The 22,328-nt window shown below is 47.9% G+C and overlaps 6 protein-coding genes across 9 annotated transcripts; 3 read left to right on the top strand and 3 right to left on the bottom strand.

Annotated features, from left to right (window-relative positions):
• Positions 1-1,369: 1,369 nt before the first annotated feature.
• E1B28_002950 (uncharacterized protein) lies at positions 1,370-3,898 on the bottom strand. 2 transcript variants are annotated; one of them, XM_043159903.1, is made up of 16 exons: positions 3,596-3,898; positions 3,524-3,543; positions 3,453-3,468; positions 3,317-3,398; positions 2,812-3,258; positions 2,686-2,738; positions 2,562-2,627; positions 2,450-2,505; positions 2,363-2,393; positions 2,227-2,300; positions 2,074-2,154; positions 1,920-2,016; positions 1,809-1,837; positions 1,683-1,736; positions 1,571-1,604; positions 1,370-1,510 (listed from the first exon to the last, which is right to left on the bottom strand). In XM_043159903.1, the coding sequence occupies exons 1-16, from the start codon at positions 3,828-3,830 to the stop codon at positions 1,461-1,463; spliced, it is 1,425 nt and encodes a 474-aa protein (XP_043001857.1). In that variant the 5' UTR covers positions 3,831-3,898; the 3' UTR covers positions 1,370-1,460. The 2 variants fall into 2 exon arrangements, with proteins under 2 accessions (XP_043001857.1, XP_043001858.1); XM_043159904.1 differs by having other exon boundaries at positions 1,571-1,736.
• A 1,697-nt stretch (positions 3,899-5,595) lies between these two features.
• Positions 5,596-9,859, bottom strand: E1B28_002951 (uncharacterized protein). Its single transcript, XM_043159905.1, has 11 exons — positions 9,592-9,859; positions 9,448-9,534; positions 9,177-9,388; positions 8,894-9,123; positions 8,700-8,840; positions 8,457-8,649; positions 8,216-8,395; positions 6,454-8,159; positions 6,184-6,395; positions 5,981-6,126; positions 5,596-5,926 (listed from the first exon to the last, which is right to left on the bottom strand). The coding sequence occupies exons 1-11, from the start codon at positions 9,740-9,742 to the stop codon at positions 5,792-5,794; spliced, it is 3,393 nt and encodes a 1,130-aa protein (XP_043001859.1). The 5' UTR covers positions 9,743-9,859; the 3' UTR covers positions 5,596-5,791.
• Positions 9,829-10,916, top strand: E1B28_002952 (uncharacterized protein; the record flags this gene model as incomplete). 2 transcript variants are annotated; one of them, XM_043159907.1, is made up of 6 exons in its annotated part: positions 9,829-9,836; positions 9,887-9,971; positions 10,027-10,189; positions 10,341-10,456; positions 10,509-10,710; positions 10,764-10,916. In XM_043159907.1, the coding sequence occupies 5 exons, from the start codon at positions 9,829-9,831 to the stop codon at positions 10,638-10,640; spliced, it is 504 nt and encodes a 167-aa protein (XP_043001861.1). In that variant the 3' UTR covers positions 10,641-10,710; positions 10,764-10,916. The 2 variants fall into 2 exon arrangements, with proteins under 2 accessions (XP_043001861.1, XP_043001860.1); XM_043159906.1 differs by having other exon boundaries at positions 10,027-10,277; positions 10,341-10,710.
• Positions 10,917-11,034: 118 nt separating this feature from the next.
• Positions 11,035-14,179, top strand: E1B28_002953 (uncharacterized protein). Its single transcript, XM_043159908.1, has 4 exons — positions 11,035-11,321; positions 11,375-11,998; positions 12,070-12,258; positions 12,508-14,179. The coding sequence occupies exons 2-4, from the start codon at positions 11,505-11,507 to the stop codon at positions 13,793-13,795; spliced, it is 1,971 nt and encodes a 656-aa protein (XP_043001862.1). The 5' UTR covers positions 11,035-11,321; positions 11,375-11,504; the 3' UTR covers positions 13,796-14,179.
• A 2,028-nt stretch (positions 14,180-16,207) lies between these two features.
• Positions 16,208-18,908, top strand: E1B28_002954 (uncharacterized protein). Its single transcript, XM_043159909.1, has 4 exons — positions 16,208-17,043; positions 17,096-17,167; positions 17,222-17,233; positions 17,291-18,908. The coding sequence occupies exons 1-4, from the start codon at positions 16,606-16,608 to the stop codon at positions 18,281-18,283; spliced, it is 1,515 nt and encodes a 504-aa protein (XP_043001863.1). The 5' UTR covers positions 16,208-16,605; the 3' UTR covers positions 18,284-18,908.
• Positions 18,909-22,301, bottom strand: E1B28_002955 (uncharacterized protein). 2 transcript variants are annotated; one of them, XM_043159911.1, is made up of 6 exons: positions 21,861-22,301; positions 21,519-21,811; positions 21,295-21,432; positions 21,102-21,246; positions 20,972-21,033; positions 18,909-20,916 (listed from the first exon to the last, which is right to left on the bottom strand). In XM_043159911.1, the coding sequence occupies exons 1-6, from the start codon at positions 22,117-22,119 to the stop codon at positions 18,988-18,990; spliced, it is 2,826 nt and encodes a 941-aa protein (XP_043001865.1). In that variant the 5' UTR covers positions 22,120-22,301; the 3' UTR covers positions 18,909-18,987. The 2 variants fall into 2 exon arrangements, with proteins under 2 accessions (XP_043001865.1, XP_043001864.1); XM_043159910.1 differs by having other exon boundaries at positions 21,295-21,811.
• Positions 22,302-22,328: the final 27 nt, after the last annotated feature.

Below are 22,328 nucleotides of genomic sequence, written 5' to 3' on the forward strand. Positions count from 1 at the left end.
AGATGAGCAGTTGGAAGAAGGTATCGAAGAGACGGATGATTTCCAGTGCCCCATGTGCCAGAAATGTTCACCGAGTACGGTTCGTTGGACCAGTTGTGGGTATCCGTGTATAAGGCCGCTCCGGGAATGTTTCTTGTTTGCGATGAGAAAGATGATGTAGCGGAGTAGAGGAGAGTGTTTTTGACATCTGCTTGATGCTCAGTATATCGATATCGTTTTCGGATTATCAGGATAAGTATACCTTCATACATGTTCAACACATCTGGATTGTAGCTTGAGTTCGTGAATTCAACGCGCATGGATGAGTTCGAAACGCATTGGACTGAATTTCCCACAATCTGAAGCTCTTCCTACCATCGTTGGCGCTTGACGCGGTCATGAAAATTCATCCACCTGGTACGAACCTTTCTTGTTCCACTCTTGCGTTTTGCCTATAGTATGATGAAAAGCTTCTTTTTTCTTTTCACAGTTAATTCATCAACGCCGTTCTGAATCTGGCGGTGAACTTGAGATGTAACTGCCAGTGAAACTATTGCTCTTGACTGCATGATGTTCATGGCCTAACTTCTACTGATAGACTTCACCATGTGATATGGTTCCCATACCGCAATTCAAGGAGACAGATCGTTAGTGGCACGTGGAAGCTGTACAGGATGGAGACGAGCCAAACGATGTGATCTGACAGATGTTGGTCAATGAGCTAATGAAGTTTAGAGGTATGTGGTTGATGGTTTTTACCCCTTTTGCACTGACGATTTTTGCACCCAGAAATACATCAGCCTCGTCTTGCATTCCTCAAGACTCGGTGGATACATTGCTATCAATTCAAGACGATGAAGACAACCCAACCTTCCCTTCCTCCTACGTTCGACGCGTTATGCAAACGGCATTGACCATGGATCATTTTGACCACCTTCCGGAAACCGTAGGAACGAGATTGACACAATAGCGGCGTCTGCATACCTGCGCTGACGAACGTTGGACAGGATAAGATGGATGTCGAGCCGGGACATGTCGTTCTTGACATGTGGTCGGAACACATTATGCAAGGGTTATCGGAGATTTGAGGGTTGATTGTTTGCTGTCTATGGGTGTGTTCATCCTGTTCCTTCCTGGGCCTTCATTGACAATCTTCCCGCCTCCAGCCTCCTCATCATAGAGGTTTTTGATTGATGAAAAGAACGGTTGATCCGACTGGGCCCGACATTTCGTATTATCTGTAACCGGAATGGGAAAGGCATCGAAGCGCGCGGACGTTCTATACGGTACCTTTATCAGTCTAGATGTCCAAATCGACTTCTGTCTCGGTCAACGACTGCTTTCTTGTTGAGTGGCCGTACGCCGAAAATAGAATGTACAATGCGTCGGTTAGAAAGAGAAGATCGTCAATCGTTCAAGCCTACATCATATGAATACAGCTTTGATACAGTTTCAAGTATTTTAGGGTAATACATGAGATGTCAAAGCATGTCACTCTCGGCCAAATTGTTGCGAACAATTCCTTCATGCACTGGTTTTTTTGAACGGGGTTAATTCCGCAAATTACGGGTTATTGAAACGTGAAACGTACCGACTATTATAATAGCCTTCATCGCCCGGGTATCCTGGAGATCGTGGTCAGTGAGCTTGTTCGAGGAAGGCGATTGCTACCGCGGTAACGGCCCGCCGGGTCAAGAACGTACGACAGCGGACGTTTCATATGAAATGAATGGGCGTGGTTTCGGTGAAAGCTTTTTCTGTTTGGTGCGAAAAAGATACGAGGAGATTTTGATGAGGTTTAACTCTTTGGCCAGGATCAAGAAACTAACCAGGGAGGATTTGAACCGGGCCTTGAAGTCTGTCGAGGATGAACGTAAAGAAAGAGTCAATCAAAGGCCTCGAGGTAATTGACGGTGTGGTTGATAGAAGATGACCCTTACATTTCGTGACTGCGTGGACTTCGTTGGGACCGTCGTAGCTAGGAACATATTTACTGACGGGAACACCGGATTCCAGAGTGTGCTGAAGGATATCCTTCTGAAGAGGTTTGGACAAAAACTTCAGTAAAGATCTATCAAAGTCAACCGTACCGACCTTGTTGAAGAATATTATCAAGATACAGTGTGCGAGTAGCGCGCTCGAGCAGATGCCACGCCAAATGATCATGGTGTCCTCCTGTCGATACAAGAAAGAACAAAAGTTCCAATCTCAGGTGTGCGCGCCCGCCGAACCCTGGTGCTTGCTTACCAGTCTATTCACTCGCCTGTCTTCTTCCAACATCTGGTCAAAGGACAGTGGCGCCAAAAAGAGAATAGCTTGAGCTAGATGAAAAGCCCGACTGTCAGCGGACCTACAGTATAACGTATGAATAGGAGTTACTCGCCGTCATCAAAGTAGGGTATCCAGGATGAACGCTAGAGAGGACCCGAGTTTTAGAGAACAGGACATAAGGCAAATGACGAACACTGACCGAATTCCGAGCGCCGCCCACGTCGGCGATGAAGAATTCAGAACCTTTGTTTCCTTCTTAATTCCACCTTAGCTGAAACAGATCTCTCCGTAAACAAATGGGTGTTTCTTACCGCCTTCACATATTATATGATGTTCTTCGACCCCAATAGTCCTCACTCTCGCACGTAAGATATCCGCTGGAAGGTAACGTCGTCAGGGCATCTTAAATGAATAAACGGAGGGGTAGAAACTTACAATCGGTGGGCTCGTAAGTCGCTGATGTTACGCGAGCAATGTCGTGAAGGAAGCTATGTGGAGAGAAATATAAGTTCCGGGATAGACCTCATCGCGGCTGATAAATCATCACGCCATGTAACTCACAAGAAACCCGGATGGTTGTTAATGAGGATACCAGTCGAGGCCAACATACCTCTGACTTCGGGGTCTGCCCATAACGTTGTGAGATCGTCACTGGACGCTTCAAGCATCCGGGTTAGGTCAGAAATCGCCCCGTCCTCCACTGAACTTGAGTAATCCGTGTCCGATGAACGACGGCCACCACCACTGTCTCGAAAACCCAGCTTTGACTTCCAGGAACCCCCGGCTCGAACGCAAAGGTCTTGCGATTCTACCCGTGCGTTCGATATTATCTTGTTAACATTCGTCTCGACTGATAAAAGTGGGGATAGGCTTAAACGGAGTCGACGGTATTTCCTATTTACCCGATGGTTGGATAGACAGGGAGACGGCGGAAGGGTAGAATCAGAGTCAGATGGAGAACTTGGACTTTCGGGGTTAGAGAGGACGTCTATGATCATCTTGACGGCACTGAGGGAGGGAGGGACGAAATCAGAGGCCAACCTCGTCGAAGGAAAGAAGAACGTACTGAATAAGGTTCAATTGAATGATCGTCCTCCATACTACACGCTCTCGCTGAAATTGAGCGGGCGTGAATGCCATTTGAAAGTCTAAAGAACAGTTTAGAAGGCGAACGTCGACTGGCTGTCGGAACGATGACATACTTTTCAATACTGTACTCTGTCAGCTTGCGAGATGAGCCGGTAAGTAGCAGTGAATCGGGGGAACCTTTCACCTTTCCGGCTTCCGCCTGGCCTAGGTAGATGTTTGAGTAATAAGGCAGCTGTTGAGCATAACGAAGACTTACCGAGAAGAAGTAATTTTAATGCTTTACGTCTTCGTTCCATAAGTTTCTTAGCCTCCTGCAAACCTTCGTCGATCTCTTTCGACGCTCTCTGCGCATCCTGAAACTTCCTGATGCGACGTATGCGCTCCTCTTCTGTCTCCCCAGAGGGGGGTTTGTACTGAACAATGAAGGGGTTATCGTGAAGTTCGCTGGAGGAGGCCTTTCCCCTGCCATTTCTCCGTGTTTGAATACTCATGGAGGGATGCGCCGTGAATGTCTGAAGGGGTCGAGCAAAGGACGGCAAGATATGAAGGGCGGAAAAATATATTATGTCGTGGCTCGACCAAATGGAAATATTTGGATGTTAAAATGGGAACTTGCCGAATAGTCCGGTATCGTCAAGGGTCTAGGACGTGATGCACATGTTAGCAACAACGTAGTGGGCATCTTCGGTGATCTTCATGATCTTTCACAAGAACTACTCAGAAGCACTGAGATTCATGGGGTCAAGGCTCATTAGCAGGAGTTGAACCACAGGAAAGGATCGGAGAAAACACATGTTTGGCGCAAGGTACATACACGGCTGACGATGTTGGGATGTTTCAGTTTCAGTCGTGGCATCCATCAGGGATTGACAATGGACTTCTGGGTTTGTTCTCACACAAATCAGCCGATTGCGTACGCATCACCGGGAGAGAGAGCCGAATCTTGATTCTTGACCTACAACAACATCATACTGTAAGAGTAAGGATCTTCATACTTAACACCGTACGGCCTCGAACTGGAAATGACCCGCATCTTTGTTAATCGAAGCTAGCATAAACGAAGAACTTGCGTCAAAATTCAATAGACTTCGGGAGCATCATTCCAATCTATAATTTCAAGGGCCAATCAGTTTCCAAGTAAAGAGTTGGAACATGTGGTGCAATGCACTTACGACGTAGTTGGGCATATCAACCTATGTAGGTTGTAGGTGGTTGACCGAGTTTAGGGGTCAGCATGTAGATGAGGAACAGAACGGAGAGTTGACACTTAACGACTTCATGCATCCGCAAGTCACCGACTACACTACACATCATATACGCCTCCTGTGTCGACAACTGGTGGTTTTCGGTCAAGAATTGAATCGCATTTCGGACCGCGGAACGCGTGGCTTCTCTAAGGTCCGGGGCTACCCCAGTCGTACAATAATATTCTTGATCGAGACCAGATAACGTAGTTTTGAAATGAGGTGTTTTGACGTATGGGCGGTCTTTTATCGCGGTTAGGCGCACCTTGACCATGATGGGAGTTTCGATTGCTGTGCCTGAGTAGATAACTCAATTCTGTGAAAATGGGGCCTGACGGGGAAATCTACTTACCACAAACCTCTGAGCAGATGCAATCCATATAAATCAAGCCCAGAGATGCGGAATAAAAGAAAGGAAGAACGCACCACCATCACCTTGTGCTGCGTGGCCATCCTATCAAAGATGGGAGTTATCAGCATGGGAGCCAAGAATTCGTAACCGCAAATCTTACCCCAATCGAAAACAGCGCACCCTCAACCTCGACCGGTAAATAGAGAACCGCCCCCGCATTGAGATGTTTTGTGTCAATATTTCCCCCTGTATGATACGGAGGTATCGTTGAAAAGGCGCCGTTAGCTCTCTGAGCAACGCCCATCTCGCCTGCGAAGGGTCGCAGTGGGACTTGAATGTTCTTTGCCTCGTCGGTAAAAGAGGCTTGTGCAAAGCCTTCATCCTTATTAATCCTCCATATCTTCAGTGCAGGGCCAGGTATCTCATCCGCCAAAAGTCCAAAACCTGGAATGATGGCCGTCCAGCCCCACTCCCCCGTTTCTACAGACAACACATCTACTTGTAGAGTGTCACCAGGTTCCGCTCCATCGACATAAACAGGACCGTTAACTTGATCTAATCGAGAGAAATTCAGGGTGGAGATCACAGAGACGTCTGACTCGGGGGTTATGCTGCCGTTAGAAGCATCGAGACAATCAAAAGTAACAGTTTCTCCTGATTTGACGCGAAGTACAGGGGGGATACTGGCGTACAATAGCTCAATAAACGTTGGAAGAGGGGCATTACCTGTTGTCCCAAGCGAGATGACACTGCTCTCGCTTTACTGCGTGAATGGACATTGTCAAGGAGCGTAAACGATTTATCGCTAAGCTTACTAAATAACGCTCGTGTAGGTGTACGCCGTAATGTAGGGAGTTCAAGTAAAGGATGCCCAATCAACCTCTTTGAATTTCATCGGCGTCTTAGCTGACATATCGTATAAGTGTCTCATGGTCGGTCGCCCGTGTGGACAATTCCATGGCTCATCCATCTTTCCCATGTGATGGATTACCTTCGGAATGATTTTAACTTTCTTGTGATGGAATCAGTTACAGGAAAAGCTTACCGTGGTCATATGAGCCTTCGTGAGTGGCATTCCAACCATTACGCTTTTACGGCAAGCTCTGGAAGCAAACATAGCTCTAGCCTTTGAGCAACGGACCACTTGACCCGAGGGATTCTCATGCAAAAGATGAAGAACTTCCTCCAGATCTGCAAAGGAGGCATGATGAGCACACGGATGTTTGATCCACAATACAGATAGCTTACCCTTCAAATCAAAGACAGTTCCTTTACTTATGGGCAGGGCACTCAGACTAAGACGAGTTTGGCTTGCTTCCATATCAAAATCTTCCGCAGGTAGATCACCACTTCCATCAACATCATCCCGAATATGAATTTCAAATCCATTGCGCCTGAGAACATCCATATTCTCAATTGCAAGGATCTCGTCCGTGGCTGTTAAATCTAACGGAAGAGGTCTGATTGTGGCAAAAAGAACAGTCAGCCATAGAACTTGACGAACGACAACAAGCATACCGAAAAAGCTGTTGGCTCTTGATGCTACAGGTTTCCTGCAGGGTTTCGAAGTTATATTTCTCATCAGCTGCATGTTGATCAACGATGAATAGATCATCCTGCAAATCAACTTCTCCTGCACTACCTCCATACGTGCCCTGCCCTCTCTTCCTGACGATGATAAACCCCAAGTTAAATTGGCCTAAAACGTCCATTTTACTGAAATCACTCTTCTCAATGACCCGAGACAGCGTGGCTTCAGCGGCATTATCGCTATCAGCGGCAGGTTCTGCCACACCGGCAGCGGAAGCGGTGGAGTTTTTGGAGTTAGTCCGGCTTAGTTTCCTCTGCGCCTGGATGAGTTTTCCTCGGAGTATCGTCCATCTACCAGTGATATCCGATAGATTGAATCGCAGATGGATATCACCAGAGGATTGCGAGGAGGTTGTACGGATAATTTCGGATCTGTCAAGCTGTTCCATTTTGCGTGATTGGGACATAGTTTCTGGACTAATGGAGGATAATAGTGAGCCGTCGATTTCGTCTTCGTCGCTATCAGGTGTGAGGTCGATGACACCAGATGATGACGAAGAGTTTGGGAGGACGCTACTGGACGTTGGAGGGTGAGAGACCGAGGCGACCACGGAAGAAGCTGGGGTGGAGTCCTCCATAGGCGTGTCACCATCTTCATCTGGTAAGAAAAGTGGGAGAGGCTGTGATGAAGAACCTAGGGATGAGTCAGTAGCGATTGAGTCGCCAACGCGCATGCCATTTCCATCATCATCTTCCTGCTCCTGATCCCGACCCTCTTGATCGTCTTCTTCGGGAGGTGGGGCAGGTATCAGACTACCAGCTCGAGCAAAGCTGGCTAGCCTGGAGCGCATGCTTTGACGAGCATTCCGAGGTTGGGATGTGTCAGTGAGCCTGAGCTGTCGTTGCCGGATCGAATCGTTCTTACGGGCTTTCGCGGAGGATTGCCCATCACCCGAACAAGTATCCAAAACCTCGATATCCTCGTCGCTCGGGTCGGCATTAATCGCAATTGACTTCCGTTTCTTCCTAGGCGGTTCATCGTCACCTGATTCTGCTCGAGGCTCCGACCGATCCTCCACTAAGGAGACGTCCTTCTGGGCTGAAGATCCGACCTTCTCCATCCAACTAGCATCAGCAGTACTGACTACAACCTCTCCCGCATTCTTCTTCTTCTTCTTCTTCTCCGTGCTACCTCCAGCTAAAATGACTTCTTGCCTCTTGCTTATTACTGCATCTGCACCATGCGGTGGCAAAGATGGCGGAGAGGCAGGCGAGTCCCTCAATCCCAAACCTTCGCCCGAAGACGGGGTAGATGCGATTTGTAGGTCGCTGCTAGCCGAACATCGGGTACGGAAATTAAGTGTAGGCGATGAAGGCGTTCGACGATCTGCACATGTTGAGCCAGATGACAACCTAGCGGTGGCGGCGGCGTTGGAACTACCAGCCTGACCCTGGAGCGTAGTACACGCGGTTCTACTGCGCTCGAGTTTCCCGACAATTCTTTCACGAGGAATGTCTTTGTCAGACTCGCCTTGATCGGAATCGATCGTCGGGGGAGGCATTGAAACGGTTCGGTGAGGGGTGGGGTTAACTGTGGAACTGCTTTGAGGAAGACCCTTGGTAGTATCACTACACTGAGTGTTGTTGACACCGTAAGTAGACCTCGTCGGTGAAAATAATTCATCGAGGGCGTTCTAGAGTTTGATTTGAATGAGAATACTCTGGAATAGAGATGCCGAATATAACTCACTCTTAAACCATCAACGATATGAGTTTCAGCGTGGACCACGATAGTACGTTTATCTGGGGTGACATTGACATCGACAGCGTCGCCTGGTAAATTAAAGTCCATGATGACGAGAGGAAAGTGCGGTATGGCGGAGTTAGAGGCAGTGTATGAGCGATAAGTCTCATTTAGAGCCTTCTGGGCCTGTGGAGAGGAAGTCATAGGGTTAGCACGACGCGCGTGGGGTTAGACGAGAAAATCGTACCTTTGGAAGGGTACACGGTCTACCATTAATGTAGAAAAACTGTCGATCTGCAGCGGTTCGAGCGAACCGTGAGTTCGAGTTTGACCCAGGTATGGGCACAGGAGATGAAATGAGGCCCTTGACGCGGACAACAAACGTCTCTTCCTTCTCATCATCGGTATCAACCTTGCGTTTGTATCGCTTGACAGATATTCTGAAATTAGTGAGAGGCTATGTCAAGGGCTAAATGAGGTTGTATCGCACCTCGGGACCTGAAACTGAAAACTGAAATCAATTACATTACCCAGAGCCTTACTTCCCCAAAGCACATTAACACCATTTCGGACAGAGGGCGGGGTGCCAGCCGGTGATGGCAATGGCAGCGATATACATGTCACCTTCTGCCTGTGGTAATAAAAGTTAATGATTGGGCAATACTCGCGACTAGTCTTGCTCACCCTTTGTCCGGTTGGTTGGTAACAACTAGTCGAACTGCTCGGGTACGAAAGTCGTTCTCTGACGCGTCTTCGTACGAAGAGCCTGCATTCAATCCGCAGCATGGCCCAAGTGCATAAGCATTGAGTAACGTGAGTGTCTTGCCAAATTCGCGTTTGATGTTGCGCTCAAGTTCTTTTCGTCGTACTGGCAGGGACACGAAGGGCGTCGTGAGCAAGACGGTTGTTCCACGCTAACAGAACGTTAGCTAAGGTTGAGGTTGAAAACTGCGTGGACATAAGCTACCTGTCTTGGTGCTTTTCCCCTTTTCATCACACCGCCATCCTTTCCTAACTCCAAAACGGTCCCCATTGGTGCCTTTCCCGCGACTGCCGTTGTAACTGTTACACTCTCGCACAACGCGCATAAGGATGACATAGCCTCTCCCCGAAATCCAAACGAAGTGATTGATGTTAGGTCTTCAAAAGAGGAGAGCTTGGAGGTGTGATGTTTGCGCCCTGTTCAGATGCGTTAGTGTCTTTATAGAAACTTCTCGACAACCAAAACCAAGACGTACCAATATCTTCAAAATCACTTTCTGGAATTCCACTTCCGTTGTCGATAACTTCGACACTATTCAATCCGTAATTTTTGAATCGGACCTCTAAAAAAGCGGTTCAGCACGTTGACTATGAGCGCGAGCTTCAAATGTACCGCTCACCAACACTAGTGGCGCCTGCATCAAGACTATTCTCTACCAGCTCCTTCACTGCAGTTTGTAGGTCGATAACAACCTGGCCTGATGTGATCTGATGCACTGACTTGGCGTCGATGGCCTTGATAGATTTTGTATTGCCGGGTGCCTCCGACATCTGAGTTATAAATGATAGCAGAGCATGAACAATATGAAGCAAAAAAAGAAGGGGTTAAGCAAAGTAGGAGAAAAAAAGAAGAAGAGATGACTGTGTTTTCGCAAACGCAGGCAACGCTGCCAGCTTTGTCACGAGTCACGTAAGTCATTTGCTTTTCCACGGTCGTGACAAGAGCGCGTCTTTCCTCTTCGCTTTCGACTTGAGTCCTCTGAGATTGCTCCCAATCAAAGTTCTTGGTCGTCCTTTTTCTTTGATTAAAAGAATAGGCTTACTTTGCTCTCCAGGCTGCACAACTTCTTCAACACCTACGTCATTGGTACCGACGTTTGCTCGAGCTCAAGCTCTCCATACGCTTGGCTCCTTTCGGACTGGTAGCACTGATCAAGCAGGCTCTCGAGGCTCGATCAATCAAGATAAGGGCATTTTATGTAACTATTGATATCAAATGTAGGTGGAATAATATGGATCAGCCTTTATTTCAAAAGTGCCAGTGGAATGGTCGATCACTCGAGGAGCTCTAGTCTGTCAGCGGGTGGCAAGTCAATCCATCAAACTCTCATCTTTGCTAGAACCATAGAATGCTGACTGAATGATGAAGATATCCCACATCCATGTTCCGAAATTTCCATTGCTGTCGCCTGTCATGACGTTTCAGAGCTGTACTACAGTCTACTGTTGGGCCTGGCTATATATGGTCGAAATACATGGGTAGAGGTGGATGTTTCGATCTTGGTTGTTTTGCCTTTTATCTGAGTGGGATATGCAGCGACGACCGCTTGTAGTTCTCAAACTTGTTACCGATTTGCTTCAACTCATCGTCTGTTCTCAAATCATGTGCTATTTACGGTCAACCCACGACTCTCGATGGCTCTATCCACCATTGCCAAACGATCTCTGATTCGTTCTTGTGGCGGAAAACTGGTGCTGTACTGCTGTGTAGTGATGTAGGGTCCTTTTGTTTTATAACGGTACGTGTTCCCATGTGCGACAAAACGCATAGATACTCATCGAGCCTATATAGGTCCTACTCGACCTTCTGTGTCTGCAAATCTGATCATCGACACTGAAAGAAATTGGATTCGTCCCCGTAAAGCGTGTTAATCATCCATGGGAACACACTGGTGAATCACGCTTCCAGGACGTACTTATCTTCGAGTGCCCAACAACAACCTGCTGTCTGTGCTAGCACCGAGTGTCTCAACTCAGAATACCACAGCAGAAATACAATCGAAATGCACTAGTGCTTACTGTCGAACTCGAGGTGAGGTCACACGGTGACACGGCGGCTATATATATTGTCATCCCGTTTAGGAGTAAACAAAAAAAAATCCCGCGTCACTGCCTTAGGCATCTCATAAGTCCCCCGCGACAAAATTCCGTTGCCTAGCTTTTTTTTTTCATTCCTCTACCCTCTGCAGTGCTGGAGTTGATAGCACCGAATACCCCGAAGGAAGACCGTCGTGTCAGGATTCTCCGTCAAAAACAAGGGCAGCCACGCTTCTGCCACGAGGCAGTTAAGCCTAAGCGAGGTCATATAAGCCAAAGAACGTTGAAAGAACGTGTTGTACCTCTCCCCGCAGTCAGTCTCTCTTATCATCCTTTGTTTACGACTCTTTCATCTCGATTCCTTAGGTCGTTACGGATCTGATCCAACCACCTCAAAATCAAGACGTCACTATTGGAGCAAGCCCTTAATTACCTTCAACTTCCCATCCATCTTTGCTTCATCCACCTCTTGCAACATTCCCCTTGAAATCGTTCCATGACTGTGGCGGTCGACTGTCGACGAATGTTGTCTTGGCCCCAACAGTCTCATCATGCTCCATACTGCTATCGCCCAACCTACTCTCCATACCATGGGATTCCACCGAAGAACACCAAGGAGTTGAATCGGGAAATGCTCATCAACGTTTTGGAACACCTTTCGTCTCTCCTAGAAGTGGAGTTCGGAGGCACTGCTATCAGACTCGTCGCGCACGGTGGCGCATGCATGCTTTTACATCCCGGGCTCTACGACCTAGCGAGACGCAAGGCATTATACCATTCCAGCATGGGTGAAAACGTCCAAATGCGGAAGACGACGCGAGATGTGGATTACATTCGAAGAAGTTTCATTGCGGAATACGTTGGGAAATACAAGATTTTAGATGCGGATTATAGATTGCAGAAGTGTATACGGGCGACGGCAGTAAAATTTGGTCTGGGAGCGGACTGGATGAATGCAGATGCAGATGTGGCATTGCCTATGTCAACGACGTGAGTAAATGTTAACCTTGCCATAGACCCATTACGTTTTTATTGACGCACGAATTGTTTGAACATCAAAGGTCAGCGGGAACACCTTATGATCCTATCTATCATGCATCACTCCAACCGTTTAACGTCCGCTTATACACAGTCTATACATCGAAGAACAAGAAGTTGTCCATTGTCAACGTGACACCCGCGTGGGCCGTAGCGTTGAAGCTTGTTAGATATGCGAAATGGGACCCAGGGGATATTTCTCTTTTGCTGATGTGAGTATTCATAGCTCTATCCGTCTCGAATCGCTCGGTTTCCGCGCTTTCTCTTTGCAGAGTATTCTAGCCTTACGGGCTTCGAGACACGTTTTCGCGTCCCCTCGGAATGACTCATAATGACTCCTTTCCAAGCACGCGGTTTTACCTCAGTTCGTGATGTATTCATTTGCTCAATTAGACCGAAGATCACTGTTCACTATTCCTGTGATCATTAGAACGCACAACTGACGTTATCTTCATATCTAGGAACGGGACAAATTTATCCAAGGTTCATTGGACTACGAAGGTCATCAAAAAATGGCTCATTGACGAATGCTCTGCGATGAGCTATCATAAGTGGGATGCAAATCGACTACTGGATATGCAAAGCAAGATTGAACACGCGGTCCAGATGGTCACTTCAATCGGTACTAATCTACCGCCAGCACAGGACTGTTCGACACCTGCTGCTGCGAGCGGACTAGTAGCCCCATCCACTGGTTTGACTTCGACGTCTACCCGCAGCGCTCAACGAACACCTCCCGTACCCGCACCTGATCTATCATTTTCACAATCCCTCCGACTTCTTGGACCGAGCGTAAGTTTGGACTCGGGATCATACGCATGGAACGCTTCGGGCACAAACAACGCCTTTGCTGTGGATGAAAATCATGCGCCAACCCCAACTCGGAAGAAGAAGAAGCGGAAAGAAGGCCACGAAAATCACAAGACTCCCAGTGGTCTCATCCCACAGATAACTTCCGCTTGGCATTTGGAGGCGCTTCAGGCAGCTCTACCTGATACTACCAATCACTCTGTCCGACGAAGTAGATCTGCCGAGTTCGATTCTCCCGTTCCGTTCATTCCCGATATGCCGTCTGACCCGTTGAGCTGGAAACGGCCTCAGCCTCCGAAGGAGAAGCAGCGGCTGGACAAACATGCTGAACGAAGGAAGGAAAGGCAACGGCGAGATCGAGCGAGAGACTTCGACCGGCGTTTCAAATGGGAGGGAAGGGGCGGGCTTCTAGATGATCCCCGCGAGAGTTTTACCCATCACAGAGAGGAAGTTGACTCGTCGGATACGGATGAATCGAGCTCGTCCAGTAATGACGAAGAGGAGAACGCGGGCAAAAGTAGTGGCTTCATTGAATACGTTCCGATGCCTACTCCTCCCTCCGAAGTGTATACCCGAGAATGGCAGGAACAACGGGATAGGCAGGATGACAGATGGAGAGAACGATACGGAGGGGAGCGGGCTACCTCGACGGATAACCGTGTGTCGCTCGTTGAGGACAACCAACACGGCAATTCTTCGACAGGCCGCCATTGGCATCGTCCACAACATTCTCAAACGTGGCCGGTACCTACTTCACGCAACTCCGACCTTATGATGTCTCTCTACACTCCGCGGGAATCACCCTCTATCCCAGCTACCAACACTACTCAGCAAATGTCCCCGCCTTCCCTGAAATCCGATCCTTCCGCCCAGACTCACGACTTACATTTACTACGACATCGTCGTTCATATACCTCCCCCCGATTGTCGGTGCATTGATGGATGCTGTCCAGGCGCATTCTAATATCCCGGGCAGAAAAATGACCCTTGGTCTGCGGTTTTCTTTCATATTAATTGCACTTTATAATACCCGTGCTCTTTACTAACCTATTCTGACGCTTATATCTTTGTGTATTGGAGGACATCGTGCAAAACGGACGCTAATAGTAGAACCGGAATTGCGGGAACTGAAGTACCCTCATATACCAACTTTGATTCATTCATGTACTGTACGTAGCACCCTGTGTCATAAACCGCTGTATAGTATATTTTTCGTCATTCGACTTGTACTATTGATCTCTTGTTTCTATGTTCATGTTTTTTTGTTTGACGTCGGAGTTGTCGGGATACTTACTACTTGGTAGCAATACATTTGCAGGGAGGAAGTTGAAAGTTCAAATGCCGTCCGGGAAATAGAAATACTTATACTTACTGTAAGCGACACTGGGTACTACATGTAGCTTTGACACAATGGCTGGTGACCGGCACAGACTCGATTTAGATGATAAGATTAAGCTTAAAGATAGCCGCACGGTGACTGAGCGTGACTCTGAACCGTGACTCCACGGTTAAGTCAACCTTCCATGATCATGAACTTGCCTCTCCAGCTCGCCTCTCCCACTACCTACGCATCTATATCAAGAAAGCTTGGAACAAGCTTCTAAGTTCTCAGACGCCTGCTGCTTCTGCTAGTAGGCTATAGCTACTTCAACAACTGATACACCGCTCTTGGCATTGTGGTGTGCCCTCGTATAGTATTTTCTTTACCGAATTTCTTTGTCGAGCTATTGGATTCAGTAGGAGCCACTGGACGGAAATATGTAAACGCGCTAAAACAAAAAAGAACATGCGACTCCTCCCCGACTTCTCAAGGTTGCATCATTGGGAAAGTTGATGCGCCCGTTCCTAAGGGCCCATCTATTGGGCATACATAGCCTAGACGTGCGGAAAGCAAGCACTCCCGGTACCAGTAAACGGTATACCCCCTCGAGTCCAACTACGTGCGTATGGATTAATTATACTGCCTGGTAATTCAGTATGAATGACTCCGAACACCCTCCATTGTTAAGGAATCATTCTTGCCACGCAGGTCGCTATCCAAACTGCCGGTGGCTGGTTCAAGTTCAGGCAATTATTTGGAAGTCTCTTACCGAAAGCAGGTCGACATCCACGCCTTACAGATATAATGACCCCATATATCACTGCGGATAGATCGTGCAACCTTCAATACCTCGTGGGTACTCGTGGCATAGTTAATGTTCATTGGTCAAGGTACTTTAATTTATGTCCATTGAATCCCCCCTAGGTTAATCTAAAGACAGATGCTCTTCCAGCCTCAAGGTTGATCTCATCACTGCTTTATTCGGAGTGGCGTAAATAATAAAGTGGGTAACATATTCATTTCCCTGTTTATTTCATAAACCTTCTTGAACCAAGAACACACCGTGACGCACGCCGCTGATGTACTTCTTGTCTTTTATAGCTTTATCGTCGTTCCATAGAGGATGACAATGGGTTCACTGCGGTGTTTGCACACCGAGTCGCTGCCTTCGGACTTCTTACGGTTTCGAAGCCACATGCGTCTATGTGCGTGAAATCTTTTGTTGATTGATGCTTACTGGCGGTTTTGAATCCACTGTATCCATTTACGAGAGAAGAACTAGCTAAGCGGGACGCCTCATGTGCTTGTTCTGGTGGTAGGCCCCAGAGAAAGCTCGACGCGGCATGGAATCTCTGTTTGCGGTGCGTACGGCGTGTGGAGTCGAAGCAGCCCTCATGATAATTCCTTCTGAGTCGGAGGAGTTCTGGAGACAGATCGTTCAGCCCCATTATCCCCAGAATATTACGGCTCAACCGTATGTAGTATCCTTTGTGATATTGTGACCTGATGTTCCGTGGGTTGTCGGCCACGGCCCAAGTTTGCCTTGTTCGGAACGTGGCAGTTCTACCGACGACAGCCCTCCCGGCGACCAGGATAACTGTTACAGCGATACTTGGAAATCAAAATTCGATGTAATCCTCGTATGTCGAAGAATATTAACTTGAATGATCATTACGATCGCGGGCTCGGACACTGACAGCTGGTTTCGGGAACCGCTAACAGGCGGATCCGTTCAGCTCAGCTTCACACTGTTGAATGGTATCCATTAATACATCTGCCTCCCATAATTAAAACAATATTACAGGCTCGATGGAACCAGAGACCGTCACTATGGGAGTAAGAGTCCTACTGACATCGATACGCCGGATTCGGCAATCTTGCCACATCTGTGACATGTTCCCCCGACAACGTGACTTAAAATTTTATTTTTATGTCGGTTGCTATACCACTGCGACGCACGCGTATCGACGAGACTCTCGACTATCCCTGCAATTGCCCTTCCCAGTCTCGAAAAAGCTTTATAAAAGCCTGTTCGTATATACTGGCGGGAATTTAGCCTTTCGGGGGTCTTCGTTTCGTCCTGCTTGCGCGGAGGAGCGGACAACGAGAAACGAATGTTGTATCGCGTCTTTGGCGAATATTTCTACTAATGAATTGTAACCGATCGCCATTACGGAACATCATAAGCCTCACGCTTGATTTCAATATTTGCCCTGGTTGCAATATTAACCATCGGCCCTTGCTTCGGTGACGGTTGCGGTTAGTAGCACACATGAACTTTCTTCATTGCTAACCCTACCCTGGCCTCTACCATCATTCTTCCTTCCTTCCCCCACCTTCCCTTGGAGGTCATAGATGCTTTGAGGCCTGGCATCTGGACCTCTCTCCCTCTTTTTTTTCTCATTCCTAATCCTTATTTTCGTGCTGAATGTCCAAACATCGATCCCGTAGTTCCCTCCCGACTAATAACTCCCCTCGAAATCCCTCTAATACGGACCAGTCTACATCACGACAACAAAAACACGAACAATCTCCATCTCCGGGAGAACGCCCTCACAGAAGACCTCCAAGTCCACCAACACCTATCGCTGGTCCTTCCCGAACCAGACCTCTACCTGAAGACGAGTCTACCGAGCAACCACCCATGGCCAAACGACTACGTGGAGATTCTCCCGCGCAAGAGAAGCACAGTGATCGTTCCAGTCCTTCCTCCGATTCTCAAGGTGGCTTTGCCGACACAGAAGAGATGGGAGAACGCCAAGCTTCCGATAACTCAAAAGGAGCTTCTGCTGCTCCCAAGAAGAAACGAACGCGTACACTTACAACTCCTCACCAGTCTGCAGTACTTCATGCTTTGTTGGCTCAGGTATGAGCCGACTTTTCGGTCTTTTTTCGACGATTTCTAACCACCATTCCAGTCCCGATTCCCAACTACCGCTATGAGAGAAGAAGTTGGCCGTGCTATCGGACTTAGTGCTCGAAAAGTACAGGTATGTGATTAGATGGTCAATCTCCCGCAATCTCTGACCATCCGTTTCCTTTAGATATGGTTCCAAGTGAGTTCTGTTGATTGCCCATTGACGTTGTTCACTTCCCTCAAACTTTTCATTCAGAACCAACGACAGAAGGCCCGCCGTCCACGTCCACAGACTGAGAGTACACGACCTCCCCAATACCACTATGGTCCCTTCCCGAGTGCTACGGATTTAGAAGGCATCAATCTATATCCTCGCCCCCCGAATCCCCTCGGTAGACCACCCATTGGCACGTCATTTCCAGAGCAAGATACTACCGAGGAACAGAGGTACGACCAAGGCTTGGTATCGCAACAAGTTATGCCCATGGCGCCACTACGACTATCTGGGCCTGGAATACCTGGTCAAAATCCGCAGCCAGAGCCACTGGCAACAGGTATTTCCCCTGAACTATCCCCGACCCCGATAGCCGGTCCATCTCGTCCTGTTGGACAACGCCTCTACGGAACATCTCCAAGCCCTACCAGGTCTTATGCCCTCCCAATGCCTACCACTACCACTACCTCCTCTCAATCTCTCAGACGTCCACGGGATCCATCTCGGATTCTTCCTCCTCTCGATTTTCTTTCTCTTCCAACGATACCGTCGATTCGTTCAGCGCCTCCAACCCTACTACCGCCTTTCCCTTTCCATCGTCGTTCTTTATCCCCCATCGAAACGCAAATACACGCACGCGCACCCCAACATCATTCCGAACCAGGAACAGCTAGTACGATTCTTCCACCACCGTTCACGCTACAGCCACAACCACAGTGGGATAACTCTGTGTTTACTTCTGTAGTACCCGTACCTGGCGGTGCGCCCAGTGGACCCTCAGGTACCACTGTTTGGGGAACACCAACACCGTCGTCTTCCCAGACTCAGATGATGACAGTTGGTAGGATCTCTGAACGTGAACGTGTTCCGGAAGTAGCGGAAGTGGGCGCGAGCGCGAGCCCCTCTGGAAGGTTTTTCCATTCTACCGTTTTACGTGGTGGACGCTACGACCCTGTTCGGGGATCTATCATTCCTTATCCTTTTGGTGACCGCACTCCTCCTCTTCCTCCTCGTACCCCACCTCCGGCGATATGATACGACCCACACACAAAGAAAACAAAATAGGCCGAAATTTTTTTTTTAGCTTCAAGCTGAAATTCGATCATTAACTGACCCCTCACGCTCGTTTTTTTTTTTTTTTTTGGGATATTTTTCACGTTTTTCACGCATACTAATGCCGTCGACGAACCAAACCAAACCAAATCATTGAATTGCTTGTCTTTTGTTTGTCTCCCTTTCTTTCCTTCTTTTTTTTGCATAACCGCCTCATATGCACCTTTACCCCGTTCGTATTTTCTATACCTTTTTTTTTGTGTTTAGTATCTTACTCGCCACTCGTCTCCATGACTCTAATCTGATTCCAAAACCTAATACTTTACCTACACAGTTCAAATGCTTTCCTTTTTACTGAATACTGAATACTGAACTAACTGCTTTTTTCTCTCGTTATCCACAACCAACCTCAGGTACCCACTAATACTATCGTGTATGTTTGTATTCAGATAGTTTTTTTCCCCCCTTCTTTCTTCTTTTTTCGTTTCTTCTTGGTCATATAGCATACGTACTCTTTTTTCTTGGAATTTTTACTCTACAATAGAAAAACCTAAAGTATAATGTACTTGTTTATTTCCCAAATCCACCTCTACCCATTCAAAAAAGAATATCCATCATCATCATTGTTATCATCATCAAGTACGATAGTTACATGGGAATGGGAATGGAAAATCAAAATTTCATCATCAAGCAACGTCACTCCGTTTCTCAGACGCAAGTCGAGCGTTCAACCTCGCACGCATTCGTAATCTAGCTTCCAATTCCATCGTGTTGGGATCGAGGGAAGAAGTAGAAGTAGAAACTGGAGTCGTCGACACTATTGTCGACCCACCCATCCCCGACCCCGAATTGACCCCGCCATCGCCATCGCCATCAGCATCAGCATCGGTATGGGTATGGGAAACACTCGATATTTCTATTCGAATTTTCCGTTTCTCTTCTTCAAGCTTCCTCAGAAGCAAACTTCGGGAAGAAGAAAGAGTAAGAGTAGGAGTAGGAGTAGGAACAGTCGTCAAAGTGGGAAAATCGGACATATCGATATTGCTATTGTTGTCAACGTCAGAGATTTTGGATTTTATGATTCTGTCACTTCCGTTGTTAGGTTCGCAACTGATCGTGTCATTCGAGAAGAACGAGAACGAGCCGTGTGAATGAACCTGACCCTCGCGATATATATCGTCGGTTATGGGAGGGATAATAGACTCGGACATGATTGACGCAGAGGAGCGGTTCATTCGGAGTTGACGCGTTCGTTCACGTTGCTGTCCGAACCTGTCGTCGTGAACGTGTATATTTGACCCTGGAGGATTAGGCGCCGAAGGGGTTTCAATAGCAACTATCGATGATGACATTTGCTTTTGAGATGGAGATAAGATGGCCCCCGCGGTCGCGGTCACGGTCGGCGGCAAAGGCCTAGACTCCCTTTCCGCTCCTCTCGGACTTGTGGATGGAGGTGGGGTAACGTCGACGTCATAGGTAGGAGTGTCTTCACCACCAGTGTAAACGTCTGACAAACGAAGGAGCAACGATGGGAGAGTCGAGTGACCGTGACCGTCTGGGGCGACGGTCGACGTAGACACAGCTTCGTTTGAATGGGTAGACGCTCCTAGACGCGTTTTGGGGTCCAATCCTTTGGGTGCATTAAGGTTTCGATTGATGTTCAGATGAGCTTGCACCGAGTCCAAAAGGGTCCGATTTCTGCTCCTGGGTACACCGTCAGTGTTCTTTTTCAGAGTCCTGGGTGCCCGTGCATCGCTAGCGCTCGCGCTAGAGCCCGGGGTATCGCTCTTGCCGCCACTCTGAGTGGACCTGGTAACCACATTCCCTGACATCGTAGGATCCGAAGAATTTCTCTGGGAAGCAGCTGCATGGGAAGCACGTTTTACATTCATTTCGGAAATGAATTTACCACGAGATTCCGTTATCTCCTCCACAACTGATGGTGACCCTCGCAGCGGTATAGGGAGAGGACGACCCAGAGATATGGATCCTGGATGTCCTTCAAAATGTTTGTCGTCATCACTACAATCTCTTTCCTTCCTCTTGCCTCTGACAACAAGCTGCCGGAAAGACCTGGGTCTGATATCGTTAGGCCCGGACTCTCTACGTCGAGATTGCGAATGAGCGTTACTGAATGAGCTGTCATCGCGTTCTGAACTATAGCGACGAGGGCTATCGTTCGTTCTGTTTCCCCGTCCCCGTCCCCGTCTTCTCCCCAAATTCCTCTCGCTCTCCGGACTGAACGACCTGTTCAAGTGCCTTTCCCGTTCTCGCTCGCTCGGATAACGTCTACCAGAAGGCGACCAAGAACGCGAACGACTTCGCGTTCGAGAAGTGGTGCGAACGCCAGATACAGATCTGCGAGTTTCCTTACCACGCGTACGATCTGGTGGTGGCGGAGGGGATAGAGAAGGTGATGGCAATCGGACATGAGAACGGGAACGTAAACGAACTCCCGCGGGTTCAGGAGGGGATAGAGATGGCGAACGGGAACGTAAATGAAGACCCGAGGGTTCAGGTGGGGGAGGTGAAAGTGAAAGTGAAGGTTCGCGCCACCGGCTGTTGCGTTGATGCCTTCGTCGAGGAGGGGGCGAATCGGGGGGAGGATTATCATACTAAACAGAAATGTCAATCTTTACAGTTAACCGTGAAGTGGGGGGGGCGTTTTACCTGAACTATATCATCGTACACAAAGAGATCCTTGTACGGAGATCGCAAATAAGAATATACTTCTGCAGATCAACAGTTTGAGGGTCACGTAGCAAAAAGCGAAGAGTATAAGAACAAGAACATAACTTACCATGTGCGAAATGTTCGGCATTGACGTGTCTTAGACCTTCAACATAGGGTGAATCCATGTCGAGAAATTCAGCTAACAACTTGACTGCCGATTCAGAGCGAATGTCGATGGCTTTCATTAAGGATATAATGAAAGTCGTTAAAAACTGAAAGTAGTTAGATTACCGCCGAGGAAGAAGGAAAAAACTACTCACTTCGATATCCAAATCCAGCCAAACAAGAAGCTCTCTCCTCAAAAAACTGGTTGCTCTTGATATAAGCTCTTGCGATGCAGCAAACTGTGCTGGTGTGGGGTATGGACGATAGCGCGTATGGCTATTTGACGCGACGTGCTGCGGGTAGTAGGAGGCGTCGTCAGAAACTGTTGAAAAGACTTGAAATACACATTATATGTTGCTTAATAGAGTAAGAGGCGTACCTTGGCATATAGATCATGTTTGTATATCCATCTGCGTCTCGCTACCGCACGTTCAAATCTATCAGCCTCTATCCTTTCATTCCGCTCGCGCCTGCTCCGTTCCCTTATTTCTCGAGGAATTCGAGTTCGTCTTCGGACATTCCTTTCTGGCATAGACCGTGGTGGAAGCAGAGAGGGCGATTTAGACCTCACTGGGGGAAGAAAATGCCTCTGGTAATCGTATCGTGAGCGAAGGTTGTGGATAAGATATTCTCCGATGTTCTGAGAGCATAGTGGGCATCTTCTTGATTGTTCTGAAGGCAGTTAGTAACTGAAGGATAAGGAAAACGAGGTGGTGCGAACCTGTCCATATCATTAAACATTCAAAACAAAACTCATGAGAGCATGTTGGTACGACTGTGCGGTCTACAACTGCTTGTAGACAGATGCAACAGTGGTTTTCGTCGAGGTCTTCTGGTATGTCTTCCTCGGCTGCTGGCTCTGGGAGTGGCATTTCTAGTTTTACTCTCTTATGTTGCGGTGAAGAAGGTTCTGAGGCCATGCGAGATGGTGGTACGGACTGGCAAATCGATGGAGTGTGTGACTTGTGAAAATTTCTCATCTCTACGGAATGCTACCTCCATCGGGCTCGGTCCTCCGAAGAACGGGCTCAGTGACGTGCGGACAACTCTTCCTCCACCTCGTAGTTTGACTGGTTTGAAACACAGCGCTAGCCATGAATCTACTATGTAAGATAAGAAAGCCATTCCGTGCTTACTGTGCGTTTCTATTCTTTGATACCCGGATGACTGAAATTCTTACTCATCTTCA

The sequence above is a fragment of the Marasmius oreades genome, chromosome 11 (assembly GCF_018924745.1).
Source record: "Marasmius oreades isolate 03SP1 chromosome 11, whole genome shotgun sequence".
NCBI classification, from domain to species: Eukaryota; Fungi; Basidiomycota; class Agaricomycetes; order Agaricales; family Marasmiaceae; genus Marasmius; species Marasmius oreades.